At 50.6% G+C, this 14392-nt stretch overlaps 1 protein-coding gene across 1 annotated transcript; it reads left to right on the top strand.

Annotated features, from left to right (window-relative positions):
- Positions 1 to 1540: 1540 nt before the first annotated feature.
- LOC120923785 (gap junction beta-1 protein-like) lies at positions 1541 to 10674 on the top strand. The gene is made up of 2 exons (XM_040335027.1): positions 1541 to 1683; positions 9649 to 10674. The coding sequence occupies exon 2, from the start codon at positions 9659 to 9661 to the stop codon at positions 10448 to 10450; it is 792 nt and encodes a 263-aa protein (XP_040190961.1). The 5' UTR covers positions 1541 to 1683; positions 9649 to 9658; the 3' UTR covers positions 10451 to 10674.
- The last annotated feature ends 3718 nt before the right edge of the window (positions 10675 to 14392 follow it).

The following is a 14392-nucleotide window of genomic DNA, read 5'->3' as shown; positions in this document are numbered from 1 at the left end:
ATTCAGGAGGTGACGCTGTATGTGGGTGACATTTTCCACAGGTCGTCACACCAAACCTGAGAATCTTCATTCCTTGTGGCTGTGGAATGGAGGGGAGGGGAGGGAAGGTCGATAAATAGACTTTTATGTATCAAGTAAAAGACTTAAACCAAAACATGTGCTGAGATGACAGGCAGATTCCGGAGAGGACAGAGAGGGGACAGAGAGGGGACAGAGCGGGGACAGAGAGAGGACAGAGAGGGGACATAGAGGGGACAGAGAGGGGACAGAGAGGGGACAGAGAGGGGACAGAGCGGGGACAGAGAGAGGACAGAGAGGGGACATAGAGGGGACAGAGAGGGGACAGAGAGGGGACAGAGAGGGGACAGAGCGGGGACAGAGAGGGGACAGAGAGGGGACAGAGAGAGGACAGAGAGGGGACAGAGCGGGGACAGAGCCGGGACAGAGAGGGGACAGAGAGGTGACCAAGCGGGGACAGAGCCGGGACAGAGAGGGGACAGAGAGAGGACAGAGAGGGGACAGAGCGGGGACAGAGAGGGGACAGAGAGGGGACAGAGAGGTGACCAAGCGGGGACAGAGCCGGGACAGAGAGGGGACAGAGAGGGGACAGAGAGGGGACAGAGCCGGGACAGAGAGGGGACAGAGCCGGGACAGAGCCGGGACAGAGAGGGGACAGAGAGGGGACAGAGAGAGGACAGAGAGGGGACAGAGCGGGGACAGAGAGGGGACAGAGAGGGGACAGAGAGAGGACAGAGAGGGGACAGAGCGGGGACAGAGAGGGGACAGAGCGGGGACAGAGAGGGGACAGAGAGAGGACAGAGCCGGGACAGAGCGGGGACAGAGCGGGGACAGAGAGGGGACAGAGAGGGGACAGAGCGGGGACAGAGAGGGGACAGAGAGGTGACAGAGAGGTGACAGAGAGGTGACAGAGCGGGGACAGAGAGGGGACAGAGAGGGGACAGAGAGGGGACAGAGCCGGGACAGAGAGGGGACAGAGAGGGGACAGAGCCGGGACAGAGCGGGGACAGAGCCGGGACAGAGCCGGGACAGAGAGGGGACAGAGCCGGGACAGAGCCGGGACAGAGAGGGGACAGAGCCGGGACAGAGAGGTGACAGAGCCGGGACAGAGCTAGGACAGAGCCGGGACAGAGCTAGGACAGAGAGGGGACAGAGAGGGGACAGAGCCGGGACAGAGAGGGGACAGAGAGGGGACAGAGCCGGGACAGAGCCGGGACAGAGCTAGGACAGAGCAGGGACAGAGAGGGGACAGAGCCGGGACAGAGCTAGGACAGAGCCGGGACAGAGAGGGGACAGAGCCGGGACAGAGAGGGGACAGAGCCGGGACAGAGCCGGGACAGAGCTAGGACAGAGCCGGGACAGAGAGGGGACAGAGCCGGGACAGAGAGGGGACAGAGCCGGGACAGAGAGGGGACAGAGCGGGGAGGGACAGAGCAGGGACAGAGAGGGGACAGAGCGGGGAGGGACAGAGCAGGGACAGAGAGGGGACAGAGAGGGGACAGAGAAGGGACAGAGCGGGGACTTTTCACAATGATGGTGACTTCTACTCCTCCTCTGTGGAATGTGTTTGGGGGACGAGGAGGCTGCACATCAAATATTCCTTAGAATGGCCAAAAGTTGTGGGACTGGACGAGACGAGGCAGCCGCCATCACTACGCCAGGGAGGTACGTCACCAGATGAGCCAACCGTCATCAGAGGGACCAACCGTCATCAGAGGGACATTAGTCCACCTGATCCCTTCTAGAACAATCAGATTTATGTTCTGAAATGATCAAAATGGAAACAATGTATCGGAGTGAATGGAGACATTACAGGTCTTCCTTCTACTCGCTGGATATTGTCTGATTGCTGATTAGGAGGGACTGTCCCTTATTAGGACCAAATCCCTCTGTCCCTCTTTTATGACTAAACCACTCTGTCCCTCTTTTCTCCTAAGTTGTCCCTCTTTCATTCTAGGTTGTCCCTCTGTCCTCCTCAGTTGTCTCTCTGTCCTCCTCAGTTGTCCCTCTGTCCTCATATATCCCCTTATCCTCCTCAATTGTCCCTCTGTCCTCATATATCCCCTTATCCTCCTCAGTTGTCCCTCTGTCCTCCTCAATTGCCTCTCTTTCCTCCTAAGATGTTCCTCTTTCCTCAGTTGTCCCTCTTTACTTCTAAGTTGTCCATTTGTCCTCCTCAACTGCCCCTCTGCCCTCAGTTGTCCCCCTATCCTCCTTAGTTGTTCCTCTGCTCTCCTCAGTTGTCTCTGTGTCCTCCTTGGTTGTCTCTGTGTCCTCCTTGGTTGCCCATGTGTCCTCCTTGGTTGTCTCTGTGTCCTCCTTGGTTGTCCCTGTGTCCTCCTTGGTTGTCTCTGTGTCCTCCTTGGTTGTCTCTGTGTCCTCCTTGGTTGTCTCTGTGTCCTCCTTGGTTGTCTCTGTGTCCTCCTTGGTTGTCCCTGTGTCCTCCTTGGTTGTCTCTGTGTCCTCCTTGGTTGTCTCTGTGTCCTCCTTGGTTGTCTCTGTGTCCTCCTTGGTTGTCCCTGTGTCCTCCTTGGTTGTCCCTGTGTCCTCCTTGGTTGTCTCTGTGTCCTCCTTGGTTGTCTCTGTGTCCTCCTTGGTTGTCTCTGTGTCCTCCTTGGTTGTCTCTGTGTCCTACTTGGTTGTCTCTGTGTCCTCCTTGGTTGTCCCTGTGTCCTCCTTGGTTGTCCCTGTGTCCTCCTTGGTTGTCTCTGTGTCCTCCTTGGTTGTCCCTGTGTCCTCCTTGGTTGTCCCTGTGTCCTCCTTGGTTGTCTCTGTGTCCTCCTTGGTTGTCCCTGTGTCCTCCTTGGTTGTCCCTGTGTCCTCCTTGGTTGTCCCTGTGTCCTCCTTGGTTGTCTCTGTGTCCTCCTTGGTTGTCCCTGTGTCCTCCTTGGTTGTCTCTGTGTCCTCCTTGGTTGTCCCTGTGTCCTCCTTGGTTGTCCCTGTGTCCTCCTTGGTTGTCTCTGTGTCCTCCTTGGTTGTCCCTGCGTCCTCCTTGGTTGTCCCTGCGTCCTCCTTGGTTGTCTCTGCGTCCTCCTTGGTTGTCCCTGCGTCCTCCTTGGTTGTCCCTGTGTCCTCCTTGGTTGTCTCTGCGTCCTCCTTGGTTGTCCCTGTGTCCTCCTTGGTTGTCCCTGTGTCCTCCTTGGTTGTCTCTGTGTCCTCCTTGGTTGTCTCTGTGTCCTCCTTGGTTGTCCCTGTGTCCTCCTTGGTTGTCTCTGTGTCCTCCTTGGTTGTCTCTGTGTCCTCCTTGGTTGTCCCTGTGTCCTCCTTGGTTGTCCCTGTGTCCTCCTTGGTTGTCCCTGTGTCCTCCTTGGTTGTCCCTGTGTCCTCCTTGGTTGTCCCTGTGTCCTCCTTGGTTGTCCCTGTGTCCTCCTTGGTTGTCCCTGTGTCCTCCTTGGTTGTCCCTCTGTCCTCCTTGGTTGCCTCTTTTTTCTCCTTAGTTGTCCCTCTGTCCACTTCAGTTGTCCCTCTTTTCTTCTAGGTTGTCCCTCTATCCTCCTCGGTTGTGCCTCAGTCCTCAGTTGTCCCTCCGTCCATCTCAGTTTTCCCTCTTTCCTTCCAGGTTGTCCTCCTCAGTTGTCCCTAATTTTTTTCTTGGTTGTCCCTCTGCCCCCCCCAGTTGTCCCTCTGTGCTCTGATAGTGTCATATTGCAGGAAGCCTCCCTCCTCTCAGTGACTATCATTGTGACTGGACAGAAAAGCGGGGGGGGGGGGGGGGCACATCACATGTGGACTAACCGGTCATTTTTTTGCTTATTAATCTTTTGCGGTCTGCGTAACGGTGGGTGTGGCAGGGGGCGTGTCCTTTGCCTACATACTCCGAGGTTCAAAGACGTCGCGCTCTCTTACCTCGGGGGAGGCGGGAGGTAAGAGACCGAAACGTATTTTATATCAATTTATTCATCAAATTATCACCGGGACTAATCATGTAACGTTGTGATGATGTCAGTGGATCACAATGCTGCGCTATAGTATATGGGGGTGAGATCCCGTGAGGATCCCCAGAGATCAGAGAATACAATTGGAGGGATTTGGGGGTGAAATTAATTTTTTTCTGCTAATGGAATCTCTGTGATCTCTATATAGAGATCTCTATTGTGTTCTGTATGGACGGGGGAGGGGGGGGGGGGGGGGGGTTCGGTGTATTTATCGTGATTTTTGTATTTTTTTGTGTGTGTTTGATATTTATTATATGTGTACTGTCACTTTAAATGTTTTATTTACCTTTTTGTTGATTTTGTATCTTTTTTTGGTCTTTTTTTTTTTCTCTTTTTTCTTAAAATACAATTTTATATTACAAATTGCTTCAAAATTATAGTTAAAGCCAATAAAAAAATATGACATGGGTTATTTAGAGGGGGGGGGGGGGGTGCCACCCGGGGCCCTGGGGACCTCCGGGCCTTTTAATAATAAAAAAATATATATATATAAAACATTTATTTTTTTAATGTTATAAAAAAAATTTTTTTAAAAAGGGGGGTTGCCATCCGGGGGGCCTGGGGACCTATGGGCCCTTTAATAAAAATATTTGTTTTATATATATATATAGAAAAAAATATTTTATTTTTATAAAGAAAAAAAGGGGGGGTTGTCATCCTCACAGAAATATATATATATATTTTAAATGTTATAAAATAAATAAAAAAAAAGGGGGGGTTGCCATCCAGGGGGGCCTGGGGACCTATGGGCCCTTTAATAATAATAATATATATAGAAAATAAATGATTTTCTTTTTATAAAAAAAATAAAAAATAAAAAAGGGGGGGTTGCCATCGGGCCCCTTACAATTTTTTTTTTTTTAAATGACATAAAATAAATAAAAAAAAAAAGGGGGGTTGCTATCCGGGGGCCTGGGAACCTCTGGGCTGTTTAATAATATAAAAAAAGGCCCCTTACAAAAAAAAAAAAGGATGTTGCCATCCGGGCCCCTGGGGACCTCCGGGCCCCTTACAGGAGTACTGCCTGTACCCCCCTGATGGCGGCCCTGGATACATACAATCAGTATATAGGATATAGAGACATGTGGCTACTGACCCCCCCCCCCCCTGATTTATATTGAAATTAGGAAATGATCTATAGAGCAAAAATCTTAAAGGGTCGGATCGTTGTCACCCTATAACAGGAAGTAACCTCCATGCATAGGTGTGCGCAAGGGGTGTGCCAGATGTGCCTGGGCACACCCTAATCCTGGGGGTGGCAACCCATCAATGGTCGAGCAGGTGACAGGTAAACCGCAATCCTTCCTTGCCGACCCTCGTAACCTGGATGGGAGAGGCGGCGGGGTGCAATTTAGTGGAACTGATCTGTGTTTTCCTCCTGCAGCAGCTGAAAGTTGGCTTCTCCTCCTCTCCCTCTTGTTGAAATTCAGCTGCCACAGGAGGAAAATACATGGAATCGTACCAATATATGTCCCCCATGTGCTCCCTCGCTCCCCCATGTGCTCCCTCTGTCCCCCATGTGCTCCCTCTGTCCCCCATGTGCTCCCTCGCTCCCCCCATGTGCTCCCTCGCTCCCCCCATGTGCTCCCTCGCTCCCCCATGTGCTCCCTCGGGTCCCCCATGTGCTCCCTCGCTCCCCCATGTGCTCCCTCGCTCCCCCATGTGCTCCCTCTGTCCCCATGTGCTCCCTCTGTCCCCCATGTGCTCCCTCGCTCCCCCCATGTGCTCCCTCGCTCCCCCCATGTGCTCCCTCGCTCCCCCATGTGCTCCCTCGGGTCCCCCATGTGCTCCCTCGCTCCCCCATGTGCTCCCTCTGTCCCCCATGTGCTCCCTCGCTCCCCCATGTGCTCCCTCGCTCCCCCCATGTGCTCCCTCGCTCCCCCCATGTGCTCCCTCGCTCCCCCATGTGCTCCCTCGGGTCCCCCATGTGCTCCCTCGCTCCCCCATGTGCTCCCTCGCTCCCCCATGTGCTCCCTCGCTCCCCCCATGTGCTCCCTCGCTCCCCCATGTGCTCCCTCAGTCCCTCATGTGCTCCCTCGCTCCCTCATGTGCTCCCTCGCTCCCCCATGTGCTCCCTCGCTCCCCCATGTGCTTCCTCGCTCCCCCCATGTGCTCCCTCGCTCCCCCATGTTTTCCCTCGGGTCCCCCATGTGCTCCCTCGCTCCCCATGTGCTCCCTCGGGTCCCCCATGTGCTCCCTCGCTCCCCCATGTGCTCCCTCGCTCCCCCCATGTGCTCCCTCGCTCCCCCATGTGCTCCCTCAGTCCCCCATGTGCTCCCTCGCTCCCCCATGTGCTCCCTCGCTCCCCCATGTGCTCCCTCGCTCCCCCATGTGCTTCCTCGCTCCCCCCATGTGCTCCCTCGCTCCCCCATGTTTTCCCTCGGGTCCCCCATGTGCTCCCTCGCTCCCCATGTGCTCCCTCGGGTCCCCCATGTGCTCCCTCGCTCCCCCATGTGCTCCCTCGCTCCCCCCATGTGCTCCATCGCTCCCCCATGTGCTCCCTCGCTCCCCCATGTGCTCTCTCGCTCCCCCATGTGCTCCCTCGCTCCCCCATGTGCTTCCTCGGTCCCCCATGTGCTCCCTCGCTCCCCCATGTGCTCTCTCGCTCCCCCATGTGCTCCCTCGCTCCCCCATGTGCTCCCTCGCTCCCCCATGTGCTTCCTCGGTCCCCCATGTGCTCCCTCGCTCCCCCATGTGCTCCCTCGCTCCCCCCATGTGCTCCATCGCTCCCCCATGTGCTCCCTCAGTCCCTCATGTGCTCCCTCGCTCCCTCATGTGCTCCCTCGCTCCCCCATGTGCTCCCTCGCTCCCCCATGTGCTTCCTCGCTCCCCCCATGTGCTCCCTCGCTCCCCCATGTTTTCCCTCGGGTCCCCCATGTGCTCCCTTGCTCCCCATGTGCTCCCTCGGGTCCCCCATGTGCTCCCTCTGTCCCCCATGTGCTCCCTCGCTCCCCCATGTGCTCCCTCGGTCCCCCATGTGCTCCCTCGCTCCCCCATGTGCTCCCTCGCTCCCCCATGTGCTCTCTCGCTCCCCCATGTGCTCCCTCGCTCCCCCATGTGCTTCCTCGGTCCCCCATGTGCTCCCTCGCTCCCCCATGTGCTCTCTCGCTCCCCCATGTGCTCCCTCGCTCCCCCATGTGCTCCCTCGCTCCCCCATGTGCTTCCTCGGTCCCCCATGTGCTCCCTTGCTGCCCCATGTGCTCCCTCGCTCCCCCATGTGCTCCCTCGCTCCCCCATGTGCTCCCTCGGTCCCCCATGTGCTCCCTCGCTCCCCCATGTGCTCCCTCGCTCCCCCATGTGCTCCCTCGGTCCCCCATGTGCTCCCTCGCTCCCCCATGTGCTCCCTCGGTCCCCCATGTGCTCCCTCGCTAGGGTGACCACATGTCCCGGATTGCCCGGGACAGTCCCGCATTTTGCAGTTCTGTCCCGGGTCCCGGGCACCTTCATTCCAGGACAATACAGTGTCCCGGAATGAAGCTGACACAGCCACCCGATGAGCCCACAATGAAAACTGTCTGTTTCCCAGCCCAGGGTGTTCAACCCGCCAAATGCCCTGCAATGCACTGCGCCCAACCAGTGCGCAGTAAACGCTGATTGTTAAGGAGCGGGGGCTGGGTATCCGGCATCCTTAACAACTGATGAGTCATCAGCTGTCAATGGGCTTCCCCGCTGACAGCTGAATAAAAAAAAGCTGCCAATAGAAAAAAAAACGGCGTGGGGTCCCCCTCCCCTAGTCCATTCCAGAACCTTTGGGTCCTTTGGGGGCTTCCAGATTCTGATAATCCCCCTGCCTGCATGCCACCACGACCACCAGCCAGGGTAGGATGGGGACAAGGTGCTTTTGGGTGAGGGGTCTGGTATGGGTGAGGGGTCTGGTATGGGCTAGGGGTAGGGGGCACTATGTTTTTTATGTGCTTTTTCTTTCCAATAGCAACCGTGAGTCAATTTAAATGTGATTTGACTCTTTAGAAATGTAATTTTTGCTGCAGCAGGTTCTATACGTGGTACACATGCACCACTTTATAGGCAGACTAAGGGGACCCCCCAGCCACTATATTTAGAGGATATGTTCATTTTTATTGTTGCACTTAATAGAATCCTGAAAAATTGTAAAAAAAATGTTGCATTGGCAGTACCCGGACCCCCATACCTATTATGGCCAATTACTTGCATAAAAGCCTTTAAAATTGGCAAATTTTTGTGAAGGAGGGGGGAGTCCCTAAATGGCAGTTTGGAAATGTGGTCACCCTATCCCTCGCTCCCCCATGTGCTCCCTCATGTGCTGTCACCCTGTAACAGGAAGTGACCTCCATTTGAGTCTCTGTTGAAAGTCCATGTGACAGGGTGACAAACACAGGAGCATAATTGGGAGATAGAGGCACAGTGTTGTCACCCTGTAACAGGAAGTGACTTTCATGGTGGGATCACCGGGGATTATTTTATTGTAATTTTCAGATTTATAAATACTGAATCTGACTTTTGAAATGACGGTGACATATTAAAGCTTCTATGATTGGGGGTACATCTACTTTGAGGTGCTGTATGTGCGCACACCTCCTCTGGTGTTAGTTTCTTTATCCATTCCCCATGAGTAAGCTCCCAGTGGGCAGAGGGAAACACGTTGGGGGTGTGGCCTGGCATAGTTTCTTTATCCACTACCCATGAGTAAGCTCCAGTAGGCAGAGGGAAATTCTGGCCAGCACGTGTTGGGGGCATGTTCTGGCGTTAGTTTCTTTATCCATCTCCATGAGTAAGCTCTGGTGGGCAGAGGGAAACACTTTGGGGGCGTGGCCTGGCATCATTTCTTTATCCATCCCCATAAGTAAGCTCCGGTGGGCAGAGGGAAATGCGTTGGGCGTGGTCTGGCGTTAGTTTCTTTATCCATCCCCATAACTAAGCTCCGGTGGGCAGAGGGAAATGCGTTGGGCGTGGTCTGGCGTTTCTTTATCCATCTCCATGAGTAAGCTTCAGTGGGCAGAGTGAAACGCTTTTGGGGGCGTGGCCTAGCATAGATTCTTTATCCCCCCCCCCCCCCATGAGTAAGCTTCAGTGGGCAGAGTGAAATGCTTTTGGGGGCGTGGCCTGGCATAGTTTCTTTATCCACCCCCATAAGTAAGCTCCAGTGGGCAGAGGAAAAATCGTTGGGCGTGGTCTGGCGTTAGTTTCTTTATCCTTCTCCATGAGTAAGCTCCAGTAGGCAGAGTGAAACTCTTTGGGGGCGTGGCCTGGCATTGTTTCTTTATCCACACCCCATGAGTAAGCTCCAGTGGGCAGAGTGAAACGCGTTGGGGCGTGGTCTGGTGTTAGTTTCTTTATCCACCCCCCATGAGTAAGCTCCAGTGGGCAGAGTGAAACTCTTTGGGGGCGTGGCCTTGCATTGTTTCTTTATCCCCCCACCCATGAGTAAGCGCTGGTGGGCAGAGTGAAACGCGTTAGGGGCGTGGTCTGGCATAGTTTCTTTATCCACCCCCCATGAGTAAGCTCCAGTGGGCAGAGTGAAACGCGTAGGGGACGTGGTCTGGTGGGAGGTCCAGGCTGAGTCTGCCATTCACTATCATACAGCGGGTCTTGACTTGATATCTAATTCTGTTCTACCCTTAGTGGTGGGGGGTTGGGCTCTCTGGGGGTCTCGGGGGGTATTATATATATATATATGGTGGCAGTTGACTGACTCCTCTGTTTCTTCCCCTCACAGCTGATCCAGGATGAATTGGGCCGGATTGTACGGGATCCTGAGCGGTGTGAACCGCCATTCCACGGGCATCGGGCGCATTTGGCTCTCGGTGGTCTTCATCTTCCGTATCATGGTGCTGGTGGTGGCCGCGGAGAGCGTTTGGGGGGACGAGAAGTCCTCCTTCGCCTGCAACACCCAACAGCCCGGATGTAACAGCGTCTGCTACGACCACTTCTTCCCCATCTCCCACATCCGCCTGTGGGCCCTCCAGCTGATCATCGTGTCCACGCCGGCCCTCCTGGTGGCCATGCACGTGGCTCACCTCCAGCACCAGGAGAAGAAACTCTTGAAACTCACCGGCCACGACGACCCCAAGGAGCTGGCGGACGTGAAAAAGCACAAGATCCGCATCTCCGGCACCCTGTGGTGGACCTACACCATGAGCGTGATCTTCAGGATCGTCTTCGAAGTGGCCTTCATGTACCTCTTCTACCACATCTACCCCGGCTACGCCATGATACGCCTGGTCAAGTGCGGAGAATACCCCTGCCCCAACACCGTGGACTGCTTCGTGTCTCGCCCCACCGAGAAGACCATCTTCACCATCTTCATGCTGGTCACCTCGGGGATCTGCATCCTCCTCAACGTCTCCGAGCTTTTCTTCCTGGTCGGGAAGGCTTGCGCCAGGAGGCGTATCCGACACGAAGATTCCTACCGGGGCCACGAGAGCCGGCAGAACGAGATGAACACGCTGCTCACCGTAGACAGTATCAAAAAGGGCCAGGCGGGCCAAGAGAAAGGAGAGCATTGCTCCACGTCCTAGAGGGCCGGCACGTGGGATGGACCCCGAGGTTTGGGGGGGGCTCCATGGGGGGCCCTTCGTAGGGACAAAGCACATGACTCATTTCACGGCAATATTTGCACAAGAGGAGGCGGGGCGATGGTGGCGAGTGTTCCGCCGCCGCCGCCGCTCTATGTTGTGCTCGCCAGTTGCCGGCGGTCCACCATTCACAGGTGCTTCATGCAGTATTTTTGGGGTAACACGGGGGGGGGAGGGGAGAGGGGGGCGGGGGGGGGGGGGAGGGGATGGACGCCATTTTTTTTCTGCAGGGATTTCGGGTGGATTTTTACTCTTATAATGTTTTAATATCGATGTGATTTGAAAAATTAAAAAAATTAAATTCCTTAAAACCGTTTGTGTCTGGATGTGAGCTGCGTTTTCTCCACACAAAAAAAACTGAAATCCCGATAGCAGAGGCGGCTCTCTAATTAGGCGGCCGCCTTAGGCCTCGCCCCCCCGCAGGGGCCTCGCCGCCTAACAAATTTCCGTTACTAAACAGCCGACTCTGATGCAGATGCATCTCCGGAGCTAAAGCGGGTGAGAAGTGCGGGCGTGTGTCACTTGTACCAAGGGGCGGATAACGGAAGCACCAATTCATGCAGGTAGGTGGCCACGGAAAATCATTCAATGGGCGTGCGAGTACCTGAACCCGGGTCCCGGTATCAGCCTCCTGAGGCAGAGCTCAGACTGGCAGAGGGAGAGGAGGACTGGGAGCCAATCAGGTTTGCTGAAAATGTTCAGAAAAGGAAACACTGATAGGAGGAGAGAGCAGAGTGAGCAGAGGGAGGGCCTTAGCAGTCTTCTGCTCTTTCACTGCACAGTCAGCAGGCTGGCGGTGGGGAGAGGACACACCTGGCTGTGTGGCACAGCTGTGTAAATCTCAGGACTGGATGGACAGAAATATAAATCCTTTAATCAGACATGCCAAATATATATATGTGTGTGTGTTATGTGTTCGCCTTCAACATTACGCCTTTGTGTGTTCAATCACCTGCTCTCTACCCTAACATTTTTATTAAAAACACATAAATACTTAATATATATATTTTTTATTATTATTATTTTTTTTTCTTTTCCAAAATAAAAAATATGAAATATATATCTAAAATTATTTTCTATATATCTGTTATATATATATATATATATTTCATATTTTTTATTTTTGGAAAATAAAAACTAATAATAAAAAATAAATGTATTTATCTTTTTGTTTTTTTTATTGAATATATTTTAAAAAATGTGTGTGTATGTGTATATATATATATATCATTTTTTCTATATATCTTTTATATGTATATATATGTATTTTTATAAATATTTTTCATAATATTTTATAATAATATATTAAAAAATATATATAAATATATTCAATTTTATTAAAAAAAAGAAAAGAAATGAAATATATTTATTTTTTATTATTATGTTTTCTTTTCCAAAAAGAAAAAATATGAAATTTACATTTTATATATATATATATATATATATATATATATATATTCTATATAAATTTACATAAATAAATATGTATTTTGTAAAATAAATATTATTATGTTTTCTTTTCCAAAATTATATATATATATATATATATATATATATATATATATATATATATATATATATATATATATATATATAATTTTTTCTATATAAATATATATATATATATATATATATATATATATATATATATATATATCTAATAATATATTAAAAAATATATATAAATATATTCAATTTTATTAAAAAAAGAAAATAAATGCATTTATTTTTTATTATTATGTTTTCTTTTCCAAAAAGAAAAAATATGAAATTTACATATATATATATATATATATATATATATATATATATATATATATATATATAAATAAATATTTTGTAAAAGAAAAAAATATATAATAAAAACATTATATTATATATATATATATATATATATATATATATATATATATATATATATATATATACATACACACACACATTTTCTATATATGTATTTATTTATTTTTAATACATTTTTTTTAAGGTAGAGAGCAGGTATTACTATGGTAATTGAACACACAAAGGCGTAATGTTAAACTCCAGGCAAACAGCTAATCAGAAAATTTTTTAAAATAATAATAAAAAAATAAAATAAAAACACACACACACATATATGTATATATTTTTTTATATGTATATATAGATATTTGGCATGGAAGACTGAGGACATCTTGTGGCAGAAATGAAATACTGCAGGCAATGTTGTCAGATGAAAGGTGGGACTGTCTTGATTGGCTCTGAGGGAACATACAGGCCCCTTTCACATTGAGGCGTTTTTCATGCGGTACAAAAATAGCGCTGCTATACCGCATGAAAAAATCTTGCCCTGCAGACTTCAATGTGAAAGCCGAAGGCTTTCACACTGAAGCGGTGCGCAAGCAGGACCGCTCTAAAAGTCCTGCTAGCCGCATCTTTGGAGCGGTATAGGAGTGGGGTGTTTACCGCTCCTATACGGCGCCTTCCCATTGAAAGGCGCGTTGGGTTCTCTGTATCTCTGTATCCCTGAGTAGGAGGTTGGGTTCTCTGTATCTCTGAGTAGGAGGTTGGGTTCTCTGTATCTCTGAGTAGGAGGTTGGGTTCTCTGTATCTCTGAGTAGGGGGTTGGGTTCTCTGTGTAGGAGGTTGGGTTCTCTGAGTAGGAGGTTGGGTTCTCTGTATCTCTGAGTAGGAGGTTGGGTTCTCTGTATCTCTGAGTAAGAGGTTGGGTTCTCTGTATCTCTGAGTAGGAGGTTGGGTTCTCTGTGTCTCTGAGTAGGAGGTTGGGTTCTCTGTATCCCTGAGTAGGAGGTTGGGTTCTCTGTATCTCTGAGTAGGAGGTTGGGTTCTCTGTATCCCTGAGTAGGAGGTTGGGTTCTCTGTATCTCTGTGTAGGAGGTTGGGTTCTCTGTATCCCTGAGTAGGAGGTTGGGTTCTCTGTATCCCTGAGTAGGAGGTTGGGTTCTCTGTATCCCTGAGTAGGAGGTTGGGTTCTCTGTATCTCTGAGTAGGAAGTTGGGTTCTCTGTATCTCTGAGTAGGAGGTTGGGTTCTCTGTATCCCTTAGTAGGAGGTTGGGTTCTCTGTATCCCTGAGTAGGAGGTTGGGTTCTCTGTATCTCTGAGTAGGAAGTTGGGTTCTCTGTATCTCTGAGTAGGAAGTTGGGTTCTCTGTATCTCTGTGTAGGAGGTTGGGTTCTCTGTATCTCTGAGTAGGAGGTTGGGTTCTCTGTATCTCTGAGTAGGAGGTTGGGTTCTCTGTATCTCTGAGTAGGAGGTTGGGTTCTCTGTATCTCTGAGTAGGAGGTTGGGTTCTCTGTATCTCTGTGTAGGAGGTTGGGTTCTCTGTATCCCTGAGTAGGAGGTTAGGTTCTCTGTATCTCTGAGTAGGAGGTTGGGTTCTCTGTATCTCTGAGTAGGAGGTTGGGTTCTCTGTATCTCTGAGTAAGAGGTTGGGTTCTCTGTATCTCTGAGTAGGAGGTTGGGTTCTCTGTATCCCCGAGTAGGAGGTTGGGTTCTCTGTATCTCTGAGTAGGAGGTTGGGTTCTCTGTATCTCTGAGTAGGGGGTTGGGTTCTCTGTATCTCTGAGTAGGGGGTTGGGTTCTCTGTGTAGGAGGTTGGGTTCTCTGAGTAGGAGGTTGGGTTCTCTGTATCTCTGAGTAGGGGGTTGGGTTCTCTGTATCTCTGAGTAGGGGGTTGGGTTCTCTGTGTAGGAGGTTGGGTTCTCTGAGTAGGAGGTTGGGTTCTCTGTGTCTCTGAGTAGGAGGTTGGGTTCTCTGTATCTCTGAGTAGGAGGTTGGGTTCTCTGTATCTCTGAGTAGGAGGTTGGGTTCTCTGTATCCCTGAGTAGGAGGTTGGGTTCTCTGTGTCTCTGAGTAGGAGGTTGGGTTCTCTGTATCCCTGAGTA

The sequence above is a fragment of the Rana temporaria genome, unplaced genomic scaffold (assembly GCF_905171775.1).
Source record: "Rana temporaria unplaced genomic scaffold, aRanTem1.1, whole genome shotgun sequence".
Taxonomy (NCBI): Eukaryota; Metazoa; Chordata; class Amphibia; order Anura; family Ranidae; genus Rana; species Rana temporaria.
This window is presented reverse-complemented; position numbering and strand designations above follow the sequence as displayed.